We start from the raw sequence: 23,332 nt of genomic DNA on the forward strand, positions 1-23,332 counted from the left end.
AGGAGAGAGCGGGGACAGGAATGGAAGGGGGAGGATGTAGATGGAGAGATTGGAGGAGGGGAATGAGAAATGTGAGGGGAGTCTGCCTGGGGTTAAGGGGGTTGTGAGTTCCTGACAGGTCAGAATAGGTCTCTCTCCCCCCACATCCCCTCATTCCCCTTCCTTCCTTCCTTCCTTCCCCCGAGTCAAACAGAAGAGTGACACCACAGCAGGGCAAAAGGCCACTACCACCCCCTTTTTCTTCCATCCCCTCTTTACTATTAAACGAGGTAAAATGAGAGGAATGCGTGAAGAAACAAAGGAGAAAAGCCCCCGTCTCTCTGTCCCACGCTCACATACACCTGCTGGGCCATCTGCCCCACAATCCATTAGTTCTTCTCTCCCCAACACAGTCAAATTAGATTAGCTTAGTGTCAAGTCTCTCCCTCGGTTGCTCTCTGGAAATAAGTTAGGAGGAAAAGGTGTTTTGGCGACTATGTCTGTGGATATTCAAGAGCAGCACAACTGGATCCAGAACTCCAAATGTGGGGTTCTAATGTGCTCTGTCTGAATCAGGCCCGAGGTATTGTCCCCCCCCCCCCCCCCCCCCCCCGCTCTATACCAATGATGTTGGTGATAGATATTGCTTGTCAGCCAGCCTCCCCTCTCCTTTCTCTCCCTGTCTTCTGTGTAATGGCTGCGTAGTAATTGTGAAGTATTACCCTGGTTTGTCTTCCTCCTCCCAAATGGTAATATCATATTTCAAACTGCTAATGAAATAAGGCCAGCTGTCTAATGGATGTGGGATAGAGGGAGACCAGAGTTGGTTTGTTTTAAGGAGAGCTCTTCCCCCCCCATTCATTTCAGTTAAGAGTAATGGGACATCCGGGGTCTAGATGGACTCTGGAGTGGACTGAGGGATTTAGGTGTGTGTGAGGGGAAAAACATGCCCCCTTGCTGTGTTATCAAGCATAGTGGTGTGTGTGTGTGTCTGTCTGTGTTCAACCAACCAAAACTGAAATGGTTTCTTGGAAGGTGCGGTGGAGGTGTAAACATTGACATTGTCATCTTCTCTCTCTCTGTTAGTAATCCAAGCTGGCTGCTGATGTAGTACTCTCTCTCTCTGTTAGTAATCCAAGCTGGCTGCTGATGTAGTCCTCTCTCTCTCTGTTAGTAATCCAAGCTGGCTGCTGATGTAGTTCTCTCTCTCTGTTAGTGATCCAAGCTGGCTGCTGATGTAGTCCTCTCTCTCTCTGTTAGTAATCCAAGCTGTCTGCTGATGTAGTCCTCTCTCTCTGTTAGTAATCCAAGCTGTCTGCTGATGTAGTCCTCTCTCTCTCTGTTAGTAATCCAAGCTGGCTGCTGATGTAGTCCTCTCTCTCTCTGTTAGTAATCCAAGCTGTCTGCTGATGTAGTCCTCTCTCTCTGTTAGTAATCCAAGCTGGCTGCTGATGTAGTTCTCTCTCTCTGTTAGTAATCCAAGCTGGCTGCTGATGTAGTCCTCTCTCTCTCTGTTAGTAATCCAAGCTGGCTGCTGATGTAGTCCTCTCTCTCTCTGTTAGTAATCCAAGCTGGCTGCTGATGTAGTCCTCTCTCTCTCTGTTAGTAATCCAAGCTGGTTGCTGATGTAGTCCTCTCTCTCTCTGTTAGTAATCCAAGCTGGTTGCTGATGTAGTCCTCTCTCTCTCTGTTAGTAATCCAAGCTGGCTGCTGATGTAGTCCTCTCTCTCTCTGTTAGTAATCCAAGCTGGCTGCTGATGTAGTCCTCTCTCTCTCTGTTAGTAATCCAAACTGTCTGCTGATGTAGTCCTCTCTCTCTCTGTTAGTAATCCAAACTGTCTGCTGATGTAGTCCTCTCTCTCTCTGTTAGTAATCCAAGCTGGCTGCTGATGTAGTCCTCTCTCTCTCTGTTAGTAATCCAAACTGGCTGCTGATGTAGTCCTCTCTCTCTCTGTTAGTAATCCAAGCTGGCTGCTGATGTAGTCCTCTCTCTCTCTGTTAGTAATCCAAACTGTCTGCTGATGTAGTCCTCTCTCTCTCTGTTAGTAATCCAAGCTGGCTGCTGATGTAGTCCTCTCTCTCTGTTAGTAATCCAAGCTGGCTGCTGATGTAGTCCTCTCTCTCTGTTAGTAATCCAAACTGTCTGCTGATGTAGTCCTCTCTCTCTCTGTTAGTAATCCAAGCTGGCTGCTGATGTAGTCCTCTCTCTCTGTTAGTAATCCAAGCTGGCTGCTGATGTAGTCCTCTCTCTCTCTGTTAGTAATCCAAGCTGGCTGCTGATGTAGTCCTCTCTCTCTGTTAGTAATCCAAGCTGTCTGCTGATGTAGTCCTCTCTGTCTGTTAGTAATCCAAGCTGGCTGCTGATGTAGTCCTCTCTCTCTGTTAGTAATCCAAACTGGCTGCTGATGTAGTCCTCTCTCTCTCTGTTAGTAATCCAAGCTGGCTGCTGATGTAGTCCTCTCTCTCTGTTAGTAATCCAAGCTGGCTGCTGATGTAGTCCTCTCTCTCTGTTAGTAATCCAAGCTGGCTGCTGATGTAGTCCTCTCTCTCTGTTAGTAATCCAAGCTGGCTGCTGATGTAGTCCTCTCTCTCTGTTAGTAATCCAAGCTGGTTGCTGATGTAGTCCTCTCTCTCTGTTAGTAATCCAAGCTGGTTGCTGATGTAGTCCTCTCTGTCTGTTAGTAATCCAAGCTGGCTGCTGATGTAGTCCTCTCTCTCTGTTAGTAATCCAAACTGGCTGCTGATGTAGTCCTCTCTCTCTCTGTTAGTAATCCAAGCTGGTTGCTGATGTAGTCCTCTCTCTCTCTGTTAGTAATCCAAGCTGGCTGCTGATGTAGTCCTCTCTGTCTGTTAGTAATCCAAGCTGGCTGCTGATGTAGTCCTCTCTCTCTCTGTTAGTAATCCAAGCTGGTTGCTGATGTAGTCCTCTCTCTCTCTGTTAGTAATCCAAGCTGGTTGCTGATGTAGTCCTCTCTCTCTCTGTTAGTAATCCAAGCTGGTTGCTGATGTAGTCCTCTCTCTCTCTGTTAGTAATCCAAGCTGGTTGCTGATGTAGTCCTCTCTCTCTCTGTTAGTAATCCAAGCTGGCTGCTGATGTAGTCCTCTCTGTCTGTTAGTAATCCAAGCTGGCTGCTGATGTAGTCCTCTCTCTCTCTGTTAGTAATCCAAGCTGGTTGCTGATGTAGTCCTCTCTCTCTCTGTTAGTAATCCAAGCTGGTTGCTGATGTAGTCCTCTCTCTCTCTGTTAGTAATCCAAGCTGGTTGCTGATGTAGTCCTCTCTCTCTCTGTTAGTAATCCAAGCTGGTTGCTGATGTAGTCCTCTCTCTCTCTGTTAGTAATCCAAGCTGGCTGCTGATGTAGTCCTCTCTCTCTGTTAGTAATCCAAGCTGGCTGCTGATGTAGTCCTCTCTCTGTTAGTAATCCAAGCTGGCTGCTGATGTAGTCCTCTCTGTCTGTTAGTAATCCAAGCTGGTTGCTGATGTAGTCCTCTCTCTCTCTGTTAGTAATCCAAGCTGGTTGCTGATGTAGTTCTCTCTCTCTGTTAGTAATCCAAGCTGGCTGCTGATGTAGTCCTCTCTCTCTCTGTTAGTAATCCAAGCTGGCTGCTGATGTAGTCCTCTCTGTCTGTTAGTAATCCAAGCTGGCTGCTGATGTAGTCCTCTCTCTCTCTGTTAGTAATCCAAGCTGGCTGCTGATGTAGTCCTCTCTCTCTCTGTTAGTGATCCAAGCTGGCTGCTGATGTAGTCCTCTCTCTCTCTGTTAGTAATCCAAGCTGGCTGCTGATGTATTACTCTCTCTCTCTGTTAGTAATCCAAGCTGGCTGCTGATGTAGTCCTCTCTCTCTCTGTTAGTAATCCAAGCTGGCTGCTGATGTAGTGATCTCTCTCTCTGTTAGTAATCCAAGCTGGCTGCTGATGTAGTCCTCTCTCTCTCTGTTAGTAATCCAAGCTGGCTGCTGATGTAGTTCTCTCTCTCTGTTAGTAATCCAAGCTGGCTGCTGATGTAGTCCTCTCTCTCTCTGTTAGTAATCCAAGCTGGCTGCTGATGTAGTCCTCTCTCTCTGTTAGTAATCCAAGCTGGCTGCTGATGTAGTCCTCTCTCTCTCTGTTAGTAATCCAAGCTGGCTGCTGATGTAGTGATCTCTCTCTCTGTTAGTAATCCAAGCTGGCTGCTGATGTAGTCCTCTCTCTCTCTGTTAGTAATCCAAGCTGGCTGCTGATGTAGTTCTCTCTCTCTGTTAGTAATCCAAGCTGGCTGCTGATGTAGTCCTCTCTCTCTCTGTTAGTAATCCAAGCTGGCTGCTGATGTAGTCCTCTCTCTCTGTTAGTAATCCAAGCTGGCTGCTGATGTAGTCCTCACCATGTTCCTCTCTCTTCCAGACTGAGATTGCTAAACGGCTCAACGCAATTCTCGCACAGATCATGCCTTTCCTGTCACAAGAGGTGAGTGCCCCACACATCCATCCTAATGCTGTCTTAACATAAAACACTTCTGGTGTTCCCATGGTTGTGTAGGCCTGCTTAATCCCTGTTCACATGTTAAGGTTTTGATTAGTTTAACCCAAGATGAGTCTAATTCTGTCTTAATAAATCTGTCTATGAAACAGGCTCTATAACCATCGAGACTTGCTGTACAGTGGCCTAGCTAAAGTTGGCTAAACCTGGTCTCTGTGTTTCTCCCCAACAGCACCAGCAGCAGGTCGCTCAGGCTGTTGAGCGTGCCAAGCAGGTCACGATGACTGAGCTCAATGCCATCATCGGGGTACGTGGACTTCCCAATCTGCCTCTCACCGTGTGTACCCCTCTTACTTTACTTCATTCAGCCAGAGACGGGGGTAAACCTGCATGTACGGAGGGGACCGCTAGTACACTAGCAATATACTGTCTCAACTCTCATTTCACAAAGATTTAGGCCCATCTATCTCATAGATCTCTCTCTTGTTCAAAGTACATTACATGTTGTTTGATAATATATTTATATATATATAGCCCAGTGTGGAGTTGGTAGCTAGGTAGAGGATGTTACACTAGTAGTATGTAGACCAGGGTTTTCCCAGACACTGTCCGACCGTCCCCCCAGCACTACACAGCTGACTCAAATAACCAACTCATTTGAATTCGTAATGGCAAAAACCAAAACGTGCACCCGGGGGAGGGAAGAGGATCGAGTTTGGGAAACTGATGTAGAGGATGGTTACTGTAATGTCCTGGTAGAGGATGGTTACTGTAATACCCTGGTAGAGGATGGTTACTGTAATACCCTGGTAGAGGATGGTTACTGTAATGTCCTGGTAGAGGATGGTTAGAGGTAGAGGATGGTTACTGTAATACCCTGGTAGGGGATGGTTACTGTAATAACCTGGTAGAGGATGGTTACTGTAATACCCTGGTAGAGGATGGTTACTATAATAACCTGGTAGGGGATGGTTACTGTAGTGTCCTGGTAGGGGATGGTTACTGTAGGTAGTGTCCTGGTATGGGATGGTTACTGTAGTGTCCTGGTAGGGGATGGTTACTGTAGTGTCCTGGTAGAGGATGGTTACTGTAATACCCTGGTAGAGGATGGTTACTGTAGTGTCCTGGTAGAGGATGGTTACTGTAATACCCTGGTAGGGGATGGTTACTGTAGTGTCCTGGTAGGGGATGGTTACTGTAATACCCTGGTAGGGGATGGTTACTGTAGTGTCCTGGTAGGGGATGGTTACTGTAGTGTCCTGGTAGGGGATGGTTACTGTAGTGTCCTGGTAGGGGATGGTTACTGTAGTGTCCTGGTAGGGGATGGTTACTGTAGTGTCCTGGTAGGGGATGGTTACTGTAGTGTCCTGGTAGGGGATGGTTACTAGTGTCCTGGTAGGGGATGGTTACTGTAGTGTCTTGGTAGAGGATGTTTACTGTAGTGTCCTGGTAGAGGATGGTTACTGTAATAACCTGGTAGGGGATGGTTACTGTAGTGTCCTGGTATGGGATGGTTACTGTAGTGTCCTGGTATGGGATGGTTACTGTAGTGTCCTGGTATGGGATGGTTACTGTAGTGTCCTGGTATGGGATGGTTACTGTAGTGTCCTGGTAGGGGATGGTTACTGTAGTGTCCTGGTAGGGGATGGTTACTGTAGTGTCCTGGTAGGGTATCTTTGGAGGGGTGCACTAGCTTGCCACACTATGTCACCACCATACCCCTCCCACATGCAGCGTTGCCTCTGTCACCACTGGTTTTTCATTATGAGTTGATGTACCTTATGTGATGCACTGTCTATATGATTTACCAGTTACCATGGTGGTTTTGATTCATTTATCTTCAATTATACATATGTCTGACGGTGATACATACTATCCCACTGGTCAGCAGTGTGTCGGTCAGTCAGCAATCAGTCCTTCAAGGGGCCCCCCTCCTGCAATGGCTGAGAGAGTGGCTGGTGTTGGTTGTGAACTGAGAGAGTGGCTGGTGTTGGTTGTGAACTGAGAGAGTGGCTGGTGTTGGTTGTGAACTGAGAGAGTGGCTGGTGTTGGTTGTGAACTGAGAGAGTGGCTGGTGTTGGTTGTGAAATGAGAGAGTGGCTGGTGTTGGTTGTGAAATGAGAGAGTGGCTGGTGTTGGTTGTGAAATGAGAGAGTGGCTGGTGTTGGTTGTGAACTGAGAGAGTGGCTGGTGTTGGTTGTGAACTGAGAGAGTGGCTGGTGTTGGTTGTGAAATGAGAGAGTGGCTGGTGTTGGTTGTGAAATGAGAGAGTGGCTGGTGTTGGTTGTGAACTGAGAGAGTGGCTGGTGTTGGTTGTGAAATGAGAGAGTGGCTGGTGTTGGTTGTGAACTGAGAGAGTGGCTGGTGTTGGTTGTGAACTGAGAGAGTGGCTGGTGTTGGTTGTGAACTGAGAGAGTGGCTGGTGTTGGTTGTGAACTGAGAGAGTGGCTGGTGTTGGTTGTGACCTGAGAGAGTGGCTGGTGTTGGTTGTGAACTGAGAGAGTGGCTGGTGTTGGTTGTGAACTGAGAGAGTGGCTGGTGTTGGTTGTGAACTGAGAGAGTGGCTGGTGTTGGTTGTGAACTGAGAGAGTGGCTGGTGTTGGTTGTGAACTGAGAGAGTGGTTGGTGTTGGTTGTGAACTGAGAGAGTGGCTGGTGTTGGTTGTGACCTGAGATGTTCACAGAGAGGGTAACGTAAAGACCTGGCTGAGATTAGAGCGGTAACACTGATCAGATCAGGGAGCTTTGCTCTGATTCCACTTTGCCAGTAAGGATGTTTTTAATTGGATAAGGAGCTCCAGCCAGTGCAGTCTTCATCGCTACCTCTCAGCCTTCTTATTCCTCTACAGGCTCACCAGTAGTGTCCTGAAGCTGAGATTACACTTACTGTTATAGCCTCTCCCCACCCCCCACACACACACACCATCTTAGAGCTCTATGGAAACTAGGCTATAGAACTTAACCATGTTGTGGCTGTATCGTAATAAGGCTTCACCTAGTAATCCCTTAACCCTGAAAGTCAAAGCTCTCCTCATTCCACTTATTTGATCTATTCCAGTCGTGGCACACCTGATCCAGTTAACCAAGGGCCTGCTGATGAGTTGTGTGTTTCTAGGAGCAGTCAGATCCATCTGGGAATCTGAACACTCTGAAATGATAACACCTCGTCTTCCTAAGTTCCTAGAACATCTTTTGTTCCTTCCGCCCTATTATATAAAGCTAACATGCTAGCTGTTTTTACTAGTTCGAGCTAGATGACCCCCTAGCTGTCCGTAGCTATCCTGAAGCCCTTAGCGGTTAGCTAGCTGACCCCCTAGCTGTCAGTAGCTATCCTGAAGCCCTTAGCGGTTAGCTATCTGACCCCCTAGCTGTCAGTAGCTATCCTGAAGCCCTTAGCGGTTAGCTAGCTGACCCCCTAGCTGTCCGTAGCTATCCTGAAGCCCTTAGCGGTTAGCTAGCTGACCCCCTAGCTGCCAGTAGCTATCCTGAAGCCCTTAGCGGTTAGCTAGCTGACCCCCTAGCTGCCAGTAGCTATCCTGAAGCCCTTAGCGCTTAGCTAGCAGTTAGCCAGCCCCATAGGTGGGGTCAAGCCGGCCGGAGGCAGATATTGGAATTCAATTAAGGCAATGAGCCAAGACTGTGTCCCCCGTTTCCAAGGTAATTACTTCCTCCTCTCCTCCCAGCCACCAGGCAGTTTAATTTGACTGTCCAGCGGACAGACAGACAGACACGCCTTTGCCATTAAGCAGGGGCAGGGCTGTTGAGCTCGGCAACTTGGCACACATACACACAAACACTATGAAAACAGGCTTTTATTTGTTGGAGGAAGAGATGGCAGGAAATCAATCTCCATGCTGCCACTGTGTGGGGGAGAGAGCAAGGGATAGAGGGATGGAAGAAGGGAGGTCATTAAATATCTGACGGTAATCAGAAGCCAGCAGGGTTTGGCTAGTTGATGTGTGTGTCTGACTAAACTATGTCCAGTGTCAAACGGAGGCACATACACACAATCACACACAAACTTCTATCAGAGGGAGAAACTAAATTGACAGAAGTGTACACTTAACCCTGTTTTCTTTAAACCTAAGGGACTCAACTAGGTCATCTTTACACTGAGGGACTCAACTATGTCATCTTTACACTGAGGGACTCAACTATGTCATCTTTACACTGAGGGACTCAACTAGGTCATCTTTACACTGAGGGACTCAACTAGGTCATCTTTACACTGAGGCACTCAACTAGGTCATCTTTACACTGAGGCACTCAACTAGGTCATCTTTACACTGAGGGACTCAACTAGGTCATCTTTACACTGAGGGACTCAACTAGGTCATCTTTACACTGAGGGACTCAACTAGGTCATCTTTACACTGAGGGACTCAACTAGGTCATCTTTACACTGAGGGACTCAACTAGGTCATCTTTACACTGAGGGACTCAACTAGGTCATCTTTACACTGAGGGACTCAACTAGGTCATCTTTACACTGAGGGACTCAACTAGGTCATCTTTACACTGAGGCACTCAACTAGGTCATCTTTACACTGAGGGACTCAACTAGGTCATCTTTACACTGAGGGACTCAACTAGGTCATCTTTACACTGAGGGACTCAACTAGGTCATCTTTACACTGAGGGACTCAACTAGGTCATCTTTACACTGGGGGACAGACATGCAGAGTAATTTGTCTGAGAAAGAAGATCCATAGACTTAACTCAGCGCTGATGAAGAGAGACGTGTGTGTATATATATATATATATACACACACAAGTATATGTGGACACTCCTTCAAATCAGTGGATTCGGCTATTTCAGCCACACCTGTTACACACCTGTTAGGTGTATAAAATCGCATGCAGCCATGCAATCTCCATAGACAAACATTGTCAGTAGAATGGCCTTACTAAAGAGCTCAGTGACTTTCAACGTGTCACTGTCATAGGATGCCACCTTTCCAACAAGTCAGTTGGTTTAATTTCTGCCCTGCTAGAGCTGCCCTGGTCAACTGTAAGTGCTGTTATTGTGGAGTGGAAAGGTCTAGGAGCAACAAAGGCTCAGCCGCGAAGGGGAAGGCCACACAAGCTCACAGAATGGGACCGCCAAGTGCTGTAGAGCGTAAAAATCGTCTGTCCTCGGTTGCAACACTCACTGCAGAGTTCCAAACTGCCTCTGGAAGCAACTTCAGCACAATAACTGTTTGTTGGGAGCTTCATGAAATGGGTTTCCATGGCCGAGCAGCCGCACACAAGCCTAAGATCAACATTCGCAGTGCCAAGCATCAGCTGGAGTGGTGTAAAGCTTGCCGCCATTGGACTCTGGAGAAATGGAAATATGAATCCCGCTTTACCATCTGGCAGTCTGATGGACGAATCTGTATTTGGCGGATTCCAGGAGAACGCTACCTGCCCGAATGCGTAGTACCAACTGTAAAGTTCGATGGAGGAGGAATAATGGTCTGGGTCTTTTTCATGGTTCAGGCCCCTTGGTTCCAGTGAAGGGAAATCAAATTGCTACATCATACAATGACATTCTAGACGATTCTGTGCTTCCAATTTTTTGGCAACACTTTGGGGAAGTCTCTTTCCTGTTTCAGCATGACAATGCCCCCATGCAGAAATGGTTCGTCAAGATTGGTGTGGATAAACTTGAGCAACACACTCACACACACCCAGTCCTCCAGAAAGGGTGCGACCCACACACACACACACAGCGCACCCTGACCGGGTCAGATTTCTTTTCCCAGTAGTCAGTCAGTCTCCCCTCCCCAGGCCAGTGTTATCTCAGGAGATATACTACCTGCTAATCTGTCCTCTTCCCCAGGCACAGAGTGACCTGAGAGAGAGGACGCTCCAATTAACAACATATTCCAACAGGGCTGACAACCCCCAACACAACACTGCATTCCTGACAGTTTGTATACAAACTGTTTATATGGTTTCCTACAGTAATATAGCTCTGCACAGACAACAGTTTACACACTGTTCCCCATTGTGTCCCATAACACAGGTGCACTAATCTAGCTCTCCAGACAACCAGCACAGTTGGTGTACAAACAGTTTGCACATGATGTTCCAGAACTTTAACCCATTCCAAAGTAATCACGGATCTGGTCATTGTTAATCTTACCAAGTAGACAAACTAGGTGCCCATTTTAATTTAGGTAGTGTGTGTGAAGCTACTAGCTTTTTAGCACCACCTTGTTCTTAGATAAAGGTTAACAGGACAGGATGAAGTTACCCCCAGACACTGATCTAAGACCAGTTTAGCAAGTTTCCACCCCAATGGTTAAAGTCGGGATTTGGGCAGGGAAAGCTGATCCTAGATTTGTACCTAAGGGCAACATCAATGGTTAACAGATGGGTTACTGTTGGTGTTTTGCATATCTGATCTAGTAAACCCTATGTAAATGGTCATCTGTTGGACACCGGACACACGATGCATGTAAAACACGTATTACAGCGCCCGTTTTGTTGTTGTTCTTGGCCAAACATTTGCTATTTGGAGGAACCACTCGCTCACTTTGCATGTTTTTATTTGCTGCAGATTTGAGTGTCAAATTCACATTTCCATTTGGTTTGAGTGTGCCCCTTTTTCCACACAGAGGGCATTTGTCTGCAGTCACATTGGCTCAAACCTCTGTGTAGTACCTCATTATTTACATATTAGATGTCTCGTAGATATGGCTTTGGTTTCCATCTAGGTGGAGCGTAGCAAACTGGCTAAATGGACACTACATAGTCTGTAAAGAATACAGCAATTAGACTGATTTTAAGACCAGACTTTTATTTTGCCCTATACGTCAGTATGTGTAGGCCTATCCCTCTATTTAATGAGTATTTTTAATATTTTTTACATGTATTTTTCTACTCAACACCTGAACTAATTAATACACGCCACTGTGTGACATAAGAACCTCAGCCATTGCAGGTACCTCAGCCCCCTTGAAGGACTCTCATACTGCTGACCAACGATGTGTTCTCACACTTCATTTCACTTTGGACATTGTGTTATCGTAGCCTTACCACTCAAACTGTACTGCATTGCATGCACCTGTGGTTAGCCTCCTAGCATTAGCAAGCATGGAGCTATAGCTAGCATTAGCAAGCATGGAGCTATAGCTAGCATTAGCAAGCATGGAGCTATAGCTAGCATTAGCAAGCATGGAGCTATAGCTAGCATTAGCAAGCATGGAGCTATAGCTAGCATTGGCAAGCATGGAGCTAAAGCTAACATTAGCAAGCATGGAGCTAAAGCTAGCATTAGCAAGCATGGAGCTAAAGCTAACATTAGCAAGCATGGAGCTATAGCTAGCATTAGCAAGCATGGAGCTATAGCTAGCATTAGTACTGAGCTAGATCTAGGGAAGTCCTCAATTGCGTACTCTTTGCGTCCTCTCTCCTCGTCTCCTTAAAACCCATTGGATGAGAAAGCCAGAGGTCCCTCCCCTCTGACCTCCTCAATGGGTTTTGAGAAGAAGAGAGGACTTGAGTGTGCAATTGAGATCTTCCCTAGCCACAGCTACCTCCTCTTACCACCCTTTTTCTTTGACTCCTACAGCAACAGCAACATGCTGTCTACCCAGCCTTCATGGTCAGTGTTTGGGAGAGGGATGGATGGAGGGAATGAGAAGAGATGTGGTTGACGTTTGTTTGAATTGCTGCCACTGTTAGCATGTCAAGTAGTTTTGTAACGACAGATAACCACTGTGTGGTAGGAAGTCGGGAACTAAAGCATGCATTGGGTATCTCGATACTGAAAGTTGGCTTCCTTCCCTTTGTTTGCTTTCCTTGATCCAAAAAAAGGCTAGTGCAGGAAAGGAAGCACTTCAAAGTATTGGAACCCAGCCTCGTTTGTTTCTATGCTCTTTAGTCAGGTAGTCTGCCAGCCAGTCTGCCAGTCAGTTATTCTTTCATAGTGTTGATGTTGGTTCCAGCTGACTCTAACAGTCTGTCTGTGGGAGCTGTGATTTGCCCCGTTAGCTTTAATAGTCTCTTCCCTGCTCATCCCCTCCTGACAAAACCCGGCTAAGATTTGGAGTCATTTACACAGATGAAAACAGATAAGTGTGAAAGGAAGTCGGTCACCTCTTTATCCAGGAATATTGAATCGGAGGCAGTTTATTTCCCCATCCCTCACTCCTCTCCTCGTACGCCTCGGTGGCCCCTTAATGAGACTTCTTGATGATGCTTCTCTGCATGCTTCCCTCATTAGGCACCCTCAACAGGGACTTCTCTGCTCTATCCTTACCTCCCTCCCTAACACACATAGGCCTCTGCTCCACACACCACCAGCACAATATTGATTAACAATCCTGCCTGTCTAAGTGGGTTCCATCCATTCTATACCGCCAGCCCCTCAGCTCCAGATAATGAGCCTACTGGATAATAGGCCTATTGTTGAGACCAGACTTGATCAACCTTTACTGTTAAAAGGCTTACAAGCTCTGTATGTGTTTCCCCCTCCTCTCCTAATGAGTAGTATGGGTCAGGGGTATAATACTCCCAGCTATCAGGAAGGTCAATAGATTGGTTTGGGACTGACAGTTGATGGATGTGCTAAGTGTTATTTAACCTCGTTTTAAAGCACTCGCTTCCCCTTTTCAGCCGAGTGGCTATTTAACTCCCGCCTGTTAGTCTGGATCCCTGAGTCAATCTCGTCTCCCTCTCTCGCTCTCGCTCTCTCGCTCTCCCTCTCTCGTTCTCCCTCTTCCTCTGTCTGTCTCTCACTGTCTCTCTCTCAGCCTCTCTTTCTCTCACGCTCTTTCTCTCGCTCTCTCTCTGACGTTGACAGGCTCTTGGGAAGGCTAAGTGTCTGTGTCCCGCCCTCTCTGCCTGTTAACAGGCTCTGCCAGAGGGCCAGGAGGTGGGCGGCTGGCTTTGCTTGTTGGGTGTTGAAGGGTTTGCAGTTTTGATTTTCACCTGCGGTCGTGTCGTGTGTGAAATGAACCCTATGTGCAACCCTCTGGGAATACATCCCCAGCCATGTTCTTGTCTGTAGTGTCTGCTGAAACAGTCCACATAGAATAGAGATATTCCAGTAGGAAGCCTGCTTTGAAGGACGGTTAACTAGCAGTTGTTGTGTTGCCGGCTGCTTCTCACTAATTGCTGCAGGCAGCTGGTGTTTGGGCGCAGTTCATCCAGTATTTATCAAGTATATTCTGTTCATAAAATGAGGTGGACTTTCTTTAGTGCGACGTGTGTGTGTGTGATATGGGGTGTGTGTGTGAAGGATGTGTGTGTGAAGGATTCCCACGGTGTGTGTGTGAAGGATACGGTGTGTGTGTGTGTGTGTGTGTGTGTGTGTGTGTGTGAAGGATATGGTGTGTGTGAAGGTAGTGTGTGTGTACGGTGTGTGTGAAGGATACGAGGTGTGTGTGTGTGTCCCAGAACCTCATAATAGTCTGAGAATGGTATTTGTGAGGAAGATGTTCTTATTGCTAAGGATGGTTCTTACCTACTGGTCTCTAACAAACAGGACTTTGCAATTTAATTCAACTCCCCAATCCTTCCTCCTTCCCATGGTTTAGGACTGTTATTGGGGAGGGAAGGGAGACTAACAACTTTATGTACTAGGACAGTGGTTCTCAAACCTCTCCTCAGGGAGCCCCAGCCGGTCCAAACCTCTCCTCAGGGAGCCCCAGCCGGTCCAAACCTCTCCTCGGGGACCCCCAGCCGGTCCAAACCTCTCCTCGGGGACCCCCAGCGGGTCCAAACCTCTCCTCGGGGAGCCCCAGCCGGTCCAAACCTCTCCTCAGGGAGCCCCAGCCGGTCCAAACCTCTCCTCAGGGACCCCCAGCCGGTCCAAACCTCTCCTCAGGGAGCCCCAGCCGGTCCAAACCTCTCCTCGGGGACCCCCAGCCGGTCCAAACCTCTCCTCGGGGAGCCCCAGCCGGTCCAAACCTCTCCTCGGGGACCCCCAGCCGGTCCAATCCTCTCCTCGGGGACCCCCAGCCGGTCCAAACCTCTCCTCGGGGACCCCCAGCCGGTTAATATATTTGATCTATTCCAGAACTAGCACACCTGATTCATCTTGTCAACTAATCATCAAGCCCTTGACTAGGTAAATCAGGTGAACTAGTTCTATGCTAAAACACAATAGTAAAACGTCTCGGGGTTCCTGGAGAAGAGATTTGAGAACCACAGTACCAGGGCTTGTTATCCAGTGGAGTGTCACGTTTAGACCGCTGCAGATAGAAATGTGCCATTGACATCAGCTCTAGCCAGTACATATTTCTGAGAGTTTGTGTAACGTTGTGCCCACCTGAACTAAGCCCCCTCCATGTGTTGTATATCCAGTCCCCCGGTCTCTTCCCAGCCGACCCACTTGTCCTATGTCTTGTTCCCCAACAGCAACAGCAGCTCCAGGCTCAGCACCTGTCCCACGCTGCCCATGGTGGGCCACCCATCCAGATGCCCCCGCACCCCTCGGGCCTGCAGCCCCCCGGCATACCCCCCATCCCGGGCGTGGCAGGCTCCGGTCTGCTGGCGCTGGGCGCCCTGGGCAGCCAGGCCCACCTGCCCTCCGTCAAGGACGAGAAGAACAACCACGACCTGGAGCACAGAGGTGAGGCGCTTGAGGGTGTGGATAGTCAGGTGGTTCTGCTCAATGTGCAGTGTCACTTTGCATTGCGGCCATTTTGGATCCATACAATAGGCATTGTGGTTTGATATTGCGGCCATTTTGTCCCTGCTCAGTGGGCATTTGTGGCTCTAAATTACAGCCATTTTGGTTCTGTGCTGATTTTGTTTGGGTATGAGTTGGGTGGCCTGATGTCCATGTACTCTCAGGCCACAGTGGCTGTAAACACTCATTAAATTAACTTGTCTGAATGTCAAACCAAAGTATTTAAAAATGTATTTTTCTCGTGAATGCAGACCCGCTAAGTCACAATACATGTTGCCATTCGTACTAACGTTCTTTTCACTTTCTCCCTCTTGGCCTGTCATCCTTTCACTCCCCCCTGGCGATCCCTCTGGTAAAAGAACGAGAGTCGAGCACGGTAAGTTGTCCTTTATTCTTCTGAGGTCCCGCCCATCTTTACCGCCCCCTCTCTCACCCTCTCTCACCCACCTTGCCCTCCCTTGACATTGACTTTGAGCCAGTCTGTTTGGTGACTAAGGCACTTTGCATAGACTTTAAACACCACGCCTTGTTAGAAATGTAAAATTCCTGATCCCTGCAGTAGAACACACACGTTTTGTCTGGTATAAGCTATTCTGCAATCAAATAATGAATGGGGGGAGCCGAGTCTGCCTCATAGAGCTGGTGCTGCTTCCCCCTCTACACTATCTAATCCAGGTGGAAAATGACTCCAGTCACCAGGCGAGGATTAGCCCGCGCTATAATTTCATCACAATTAAAAGAGACTTTGACTCTCGTCTCTCCTAAGAGGATTTACTGTTTCCCATCTATCCACCCCTCCTCCCTCCTCTCTGCCTTTTACTCCTTCCATCTTTCTCTCCAGCCTTATTTTTGCCTCTTTGTTTTCTAATGCGCTCCTTTTCCTTTTGTCTGTTTGTTGTAATCATTCTCTCTCTCCTTTCTTTCTGTTCATACTCAATCGTTTGGTCTGTGTCTCTGTCTCTCTCTGCCTACTTCCAGTAAATACTTCTGAACACAGATAGTGAATAGTTTCCTCCTGCCTCCCTCCTTCCCCCGGGCTTCTTCTCTTGTTAAAGCCTCTGTTTATTAGACTGGATTAAATCTCTCTGATAGCCAGGGATAGCGGCGCGGTGGCGGCTGCGACAACGCAGGGATTGGGTTCCCAATGACTGGGCAGCGTGAATGGGTGCAGTCATGTCTGAAGGGAATGAAACTGGGCCCCTGCGATTAGCAGTGCTAATGCTAACTTCACTCCCCTCCCTCATCTCCCTCCGCCGCTTCCTCCCTTCCTGTCCTGTTGTCTCAGGTCACCTGATAGGGGGCGTGTTGAGGTTATCCAGTCTGTTAATCATGCCTTAAAAGGCCACTGTGTATTAGACAGACACACACATTTGTTTTTCTATCCTTGTTGGGACCAAACAATGTATTCCCATTCAAAATTATATTTACCCTAAATCTAATTCTAACCTTAAACCTAACCCCTAAGCCTAAAATAGCCTTTTCCCTTGTTGGGGGCTGGTGAAATATCCCCAATTGTCAGAATTGTCCTTGTTTTTACTATCCTTGTAAAGGTGTCCGCATGCTTCCCAGACGGAACAGTTTGGAAGAGTTTATGCATATAGTATGACAAAATGTTGGGGCTTTTCGGGCACATTTTTTTCTCGAGGCCAGTTGGGAGCCGACGTCTTCGCCCGTGATTGGTCAACTGTAGGGATTCTTCAATACTCTTTGTTGTTGTTCAATGAGAGACGACTCATTTGCATGCACATTTCTTCATTGAGAAATATTGCACCAAACATATTTCATGTAAAATTGCGTGACTAACATCTCCTTGGCAGAAACGTCAAAATGTAATTACTTTTTTAATTCTGACTTTTGAGGAAGTGTATACTGGCTACGGCGTCTCAAAATGGACAAACTACTATTGCAGCTTTTTTTTCTCATTTTTTCAAGCGAATGTCTTTAAGGGAGTATGCGAACACACTCGTTCGCCTAGTCGACTTCAGCTATCCCCCAGCCGAACTGAAGCATGCTGACACAGGACTTCTGATACCCACAAGGATAGTAAAACCAAAAACACACAGGAGGTAGCTAGCTAGTTACCCACCCCACCCTCCCCTCTTTCAACCCCTCAGGCCAGTCCACCTCTATTTGTCTCTCTCCTTTTATCCTCTCCAAAAGAGAAGCTGCGCATTTTGGAGCCACAATGGCAACATTCATGTACATATTTAGAGCCGGGATGGGGGGAAAAGGGAGGGGGAGAATGGAGGGTTTGGCTTAGAGTCACGAAGAGTCAGATTCCTTTGTGCAGCAGCCAGGACGAGGGCATGTTGCCTAGAAAGCCCTTTTGAAGGGGGCACCCCAACACTGCCCAACCACATCCTCCTCTCTCTCGTTCTGTCTGTCAACCACAAGGCCCCGTCTCTTTTTTTCTCTCGCTCCTTTTATTTCTTTACTCTCGCTGTCGTTCGTTTCTTCTTTCTCAGTGGACATGGGTGAGGGGTTAAAATGGGCAGCTCTTGTCCTCTCTTTAGTCTCTCTCTCTGTCTCTGTGGGTAATGAAAGGCTGGATGAGTGTGTGGGCTTGGCATGGAGGGCCCAGTGTACCCAGTGCATCCTGGCAGTGCCAGCCTAACCCTTCCCCCCCAGCCTGCCCAGCAAGGCCACAAGTGGGGAGCTCAACTCAGTGCCTCACTACTGGCCTCATTGGATGCCAGCTGCATCACTACTGGCCTCTCATTGGATGCCAGCTGCCTCACTACTGGCCTCTCATTGGATGCCAGCTGCCTCACTACTGGCCTCTCATTGGATGCCAGCTGCCTCACTACTATGCCAGCTGCCTCACTACTGGCCTCTCATTGGATGCCAGCTGCCTCACTACTGGCCTCTCATTGGATATCCAGCTGCATCACTACTGGCCTCTCATTGGATGCCAGCTGCATCACTACTGGCCTCTCATTGGATGCCAGCTGCATCACTACTGGCCTCTCATTGGATGCCAGCTGCATCACTACTGGCCTCTCATTGGATGCCAGCTGCATCACTACTGGCCTCATTGGATGCCAGCTGCATCACTACTGGCCTCTCATTGGATGCCAGCTGCCACACTACTGGCCTCTCATTGGATGCCAGCTGCATCACTACTGGCCTCTCATTGGATGCCAGCTGCCTCACTACTGGCCACTCATTGGATGCCAGCTGCATCACTACTGGCCTCTCATTGGATGCCAGCTGCCTCACTACTGGCCTCTCATTGGATGCCAGCTGCATCACTACTGGCCTCTCATTGGATGCCAGCTGCATCACTACTGGCCTCTCATTGGATGCCAGCTGCCTTTTCCTCTTTCTTTCACTCCCTCTTTTTCGACAACTTTCCTGCTCTACTTTTTCTCGCCGTTTCCGTTTGCTCTTTGTCAACGTTCCTTCTGTGCTCTCACTCACTCACTCATTGAGTCTCTCCTGTCATTCAGTCCCTGTGGTTTAGGCAGTTTCCTGTCCCTCCCTTGCTACTTGTTTATGTACTGTATAACCACTGAGTGGTCCTGGCAAGGTGTCGACCTGTGTGAGGTCAGAACTCACCACTCCAGCCCTCTCTCCAGCAGTCATGCGTTCAAACCAGGAGCTCTGGAGAAAGAACCACTGTTCACCTGGTGTTTTCCTTTCAGATGGTGTGTGTGTGTGTGTGTGTGTGTGTGTGTGTGTGTGTGTGTGTGTGTGTGTGTGTGTGTGTGTGTGTGTGTGTGTGTGTGTGTGTGTGTGTGTGTGTGTGTGTGTGTGTGTGTGTGTGTGTGTGTGTGTGTGTGTGTGTGTGTGTTTTGGAGAGATAGCAGGAGGGAGACAGGAAAACAAGTTGTGCATTGTTTGCGTTGTGTGTCAGCAGACTCAGTCATTGGAAGGCCTGTTAGAAGATGAGTCTGTGCAGTTTGTCTCCTGGGCTCACTCAGTCATGCTCACTCCCTGTCCCTCACTAATGCATCATGGTGCTTGTTGAGCTGATATCCTCTACTCTGAGGGGAGGTGTAGCTCTGTCAAGGGGTGTGTGTTTGAAGGACTTTGGTAAAGCCCCATCGGTGGCCTGGCAGCTCTCCCCTCTAAGATGGCTGTCTCTACAGCACAAAGACACACTCGAAGACCTAAACTAACAGAGCACTTTTCCCCTCAACGTTTTGTTACATGGGAAGACTCCTGTGTCTGACATGGTTCCTCGTCTGTCTGCGTGTTGTTCCAGAATAACTCCGTGTCTCCGTCGGACAGCCTACGTGCAGCCAGCGACAAACACCGCAGCTCCTCTGATTACAGCATGGACTCCAAGAAACGCAAGGTGGAGGAGAAGGACACTATGAGCAGATACGTGAGTGGGAGCGCGCGCACACACATAATACACTCAGCACCTTTAAACAGGAGAAGTACTGCTCACACACACACACACATAATACACTCAGCACCTTTAAACAGGAGAAGTACTGCTCACACACACACACACACACACACACACACACACACACACACACACACACACACAACACACACACACACATAATACACTCAGCACCTTTAAACAGGAGAAGTACTGCTCACACACACACACACACACACACACATAATACACTCAGCACCTTTAAACAGGAGAAGTACTGCTCACACACACACACACATAATACACTCAGCACCTTTAAACAGGAGAAGTACTGCTCACACACACACACACATAATACACTCAGCACCTTTAAACAGGAGAAGTACTGCTCACACACTCCGATATAAGTGTGGTCACTGTCTAACACTGTCTCTCAACAGGATAGCGATGGAGACAAAAGTGACGACCTGGTCGTGGATGTGTCCAATGAGGTAAGAGCAGCTGGTCGCTTGCATGTGTGTGTTTGAGTGGACACACGTATGAGTGTGTTGGTATGTTAGTGTGGTTGAGTTGCAGAGCCACATTCCACCTGGTCTCTCTGGTAGCTAGTGACTGAACACTGGTGTCTTTGTTGAGGAACCAGAGCTGACAGAGACCTTAACAGCTGTCACACCCTCACTAAGGTCACCGGGGAAACATCCCCTAAAATAAAGAAGGAAATGGAACCGTGTGGTTGTGTATGTGTACCAAATAAAACCTTTATTTGTACAGAGACATGCTTATACAAAGAAATGCTTTTCAAAGAAACATAGAGGGGATGGAACCCCCAGAGTGACGGAGACAGAGGAGAAACAAAGTCTATCTGTGTACATGAGGCCTGGGTTTGTTTGACCTTCATCTACATGTTCCAGCGTGTTTCCACTCTTCCTCTCCCTCATCATTTTCCTCTTGTTCTCTCTCTAGGACCCAGCCACTCCCAGGGCCAGCCCCGCCCATTCTCCTCCAGAAAACGGTCTGGACAAATCACGGGCCCTGAAGAAGGACGCCCCCAACAGCCCCGCCTCCGTGGCCTCCTCCGGCAGCACGCCCTCCTCCAAAGCCAAGGACCACGCCCACGTGAGTGTGTGTGTGTGTGTGTGTGTGTGTGTGTGTGTGTGTGTGTGTGTGTGTGTGTGTGTGTGTGTGTGTGTGTGTGTGTGTGTGTGTGTGTGTGTGTGTGTGAGAAACGGGAAAGGAGGGGCTAGGGGAAAACAATAGACAAGGGGTGAGTGTGAGGGGCTCATACATGGGAGGAAGTGTAGCTATTAAACTGCTGAATGAGGGTTGGAGAGGAGGCACACAGGAGACACACAGTGCTCTGCTCCTTTCAATATCCTTTATGGCAGGCAGAATAAATGTTCATTGCTTTCCCAGCCCCGGATCGTAAATAAACCGGGACAATGACAGGGAGATTGCTCTGTCCCACCCTCCATCTCTCTCTCTCTCCCATCCCTCCTTCTCTTACCAGGCCCCATGTCAATGTGCTTAATTACTGGTCTAGTCAGGGAGCAAACTACAGAGCTCTCCCTCCCTCACCAGCCCTATCTCCTTGGCTGTGATAATGTGCTTAACTAGTCAGGACTGATGTTTAGGTCTGGGGGTGTGGTGGAGGGGTGCAAGATTAAAGGGAAATGAGGGCTAAAGAAGGACCACCATCTTGGATGTTAGGGCTCTGACAGGCCCGTCTCTAATAGAGGTTTATGTGGCCCCACAGGGTTCTAACTGGCACTAGTAGACTGGATTATGTTCAGCTCACCACTCAAATTGTCACTGGATTTTTGGGGAAAGCGGTTCAGTTATTTTGGGATTTGGTCTTTTATTTTGGTCTTTTATTTGTCCCTCTCTCTCCCTGTCTCTTGGTAGCTGCTTGTTAATTATTATTATTTTGGGGGGGTTGCCAGTTAATTTCAGTTTGTTTAGGGGGGTTGCAAGTTTGTTTGGGGGGGTTGCAAGTTTGCCAGTTGATTTCAGTTTATTTCATTTTGTTTGGGGGGGTTGCCAGTTGATTTAATTTTGTTTGGGGGGGGGTTGCCAGTTGATTTAATTTTGTTTGGGGGGGGGGGGGTTGCCAGTTGATTTCATTTTGTTTGGGGGGGGGGGGGTTGCCAGTTGATTTCATTTTGTTTGGGGGGGGGGGGGGTTGCCAGTTGATTTCATTTTGTTTGGGGGGGGGTTGTCAGTTGATTACATTTTGTTTGGGGGGGGGGGGGGGGGTTGTCAGTTGATTTCATTTTGTTTGGCGGGGTTGCCAGTTGATTTCATTTTGTTGGGGGGGTTGCCAGTTGATTTCATTTTGTTTGGGGGGGGGGTTGCCAGTTGATTTCATTTTGTTTGGGGGGGGGGGTTGCCAGTTGATTTCATTTTGTTTGGGGGGGGGTTGCCAGTTGATTTCATTTTGTTTGGGGGGGGGTTGCCAGTTGATTTCATTTTGTTTGGGGGGGGTTGCAAGTTGATTTCAGTTTGTTTGGGGGGGGGGGTTGCCAGTGATCTAGGTGGGTGGGGTGCCAGTGATCTAGGTGGGTGGGGTGCCAGTGATCTAGGTGGGTGGGGTGCCAGTGATCTAGGTGGGTGGGTTGGGGTTCTATTGTTTTGTAATTGGCATAATTTAGAATTACAATGGAACACGCTGGAATTAAGCAACATTAATCACATCAAGTCTCTCTCTGTCAGAATGATAAGTCATCCACGCCGGGCCTGAAGTCTAACACCCCCACACCTCGTAACGATGCCCCCACACCAGGCACCAGCACCACCCCTGGTCTACGGCCCATCATGGGCAAGCCCTCGGGCATGGAGGCACTGGGTGAGTCCTCCACACATACACACTCATACCCACATGTATACAAACACACTCGCCCGCTAACCACGAATAGATTAACAGGAAAATAACTTCCTTGTAGGTCTGCCCATTTGCCTATGACAGAATCAGTTGTTCTTACCGTCTCGCTCTCCTCCCTCTCTCTAGCAGCTCCAGCCCTGCGTACCCCTTTGTCCATAGCTGGCTCCTACGCCACGCCCTTCGCCATGATGGGCCACCACGAGATGAACGGCTCCCTGACCAGCCCCGGGGTCTACGCCGGTCTCCACATCTCCCCCCAGATGAGCGTGGCCGCTGCTGCGTACGGACGCTCGCCCATGGTACGCTCCCCTAAAACCCCACCTCATGAAGCCACATACTCACCTTCAGCCCCTCTTCCCTATACACAGGCTACAGTTACTCATACAACACGGTCACACAGGCTACAGTTACCAATACAACACAGTCACACAGGCTACAGTTACCAATACAACACAGTCACACAGGCTACAGTTACCAATACAACACAGTCACACAGACTACAGTTACCAATACAACACAGTCACATAGGCTACAGTTACCAATACAACACAGTCACACAGACTACAGTTACCAATACAACACGGTCACACAGACTACAGTTACCAATACAACACGGTCACACAGACTACAGTTACCAATACAACACAGTCACACAGACTACAGTTACCAATACAACACAGTCACACAGGCTACAGTTACCAATACAACACGGTCACACAGACTACAGTTACCAATACAACACAGTCACACAGACTACAGTTACCAATACAACACAGTCACACAGACTACAGTTACCAATACAACACAGTCACACAGGCTACAGTTACCAATACAACACAGTCACACAGGCTACAGTTACCAATACAACACAGTCACACAGACTACAGTTACCAATACAACACAGTCACACAGGCTACAGTTACCAATACAACACAGTCACACAGGCTACAGTTACCAATACAACACAGTCACACAGGCTACAGTTACCAATACAACACAGTCACACAGGCTACAGTTACCAATACAACACGGTCACACAGACTACAGTTACCAATACA

General features: G+C 48.2%; 1 protein-coding gene across 12 annotated transcripts in view; it reads left to right on the plus strand.

Annotated features, from left to right (window-relative positions):
• The window catches only part of LOC139575589 (transducin-like enhancer protein 3-B), a 65,745-nt gene that overhangs the window by 31,150 nt on the left and 11,263 nt on the right, over nt 1-23,332 (plus strand). The window contains exons 6-15 of one of the 12 annotated variants that reach the window (XM_071400694.1): nt 4,360-4,422; nt 4,667-4,771; nt 11,995-12,027; nt 14,787-14,999; nt 15,374-15,436; nt 19,268-19,390; nt 19,837-19,887; nt 20,360-20,512; nt 22,106-22,238; nt 22,404-22,573. In XM_071400694.1, the coding sequence (XP_071256795.1) occupies nt 4,360-4,422; nt 4,667-4,771; nt 11,995-12,027; nt 14,787-14,999; nt 15,374-15,436; nt 19,268-19,390; nt 19,837-19,887; nt 20,360-20,512; nt 22,106-22,238; nt 22,404-22,573 (1,107 nt within the window). Of the gene's footprint in view, nt 1-4,359; nt 4,423-4,666; nt 4,772-11,994; nt 12,028-14,786; nt 15,001-15,373; nt 15,437-19,267; nt 19,391-19,836; nt 19,888-20,359; nt 20,513-22,105; nt 22,239-22,400; nt 22,574-23,332 lie in introns of all 12 variants that reach the window. The other 11 variants (XM_071400695.1, XM_071400698.1, XM_071400699.1 and 8 more) reach the window with 11 other exon arrangements.

Source organism: Salvelinus alpinus, chromosome 5, assembly GCF_045679555.1.
Source record: "Salvelinus alpinus chromosome 5, SLU_Salpinus.1, whole genome shotgun sequence".
Taxonomy (NCBI): domain Eukaryota; kingdom Metazoa; phylum Chordata; class Actinopteri; order Salmoniformes; family Salmonidae; genus Salvelinus; species Salvelinus alpinus.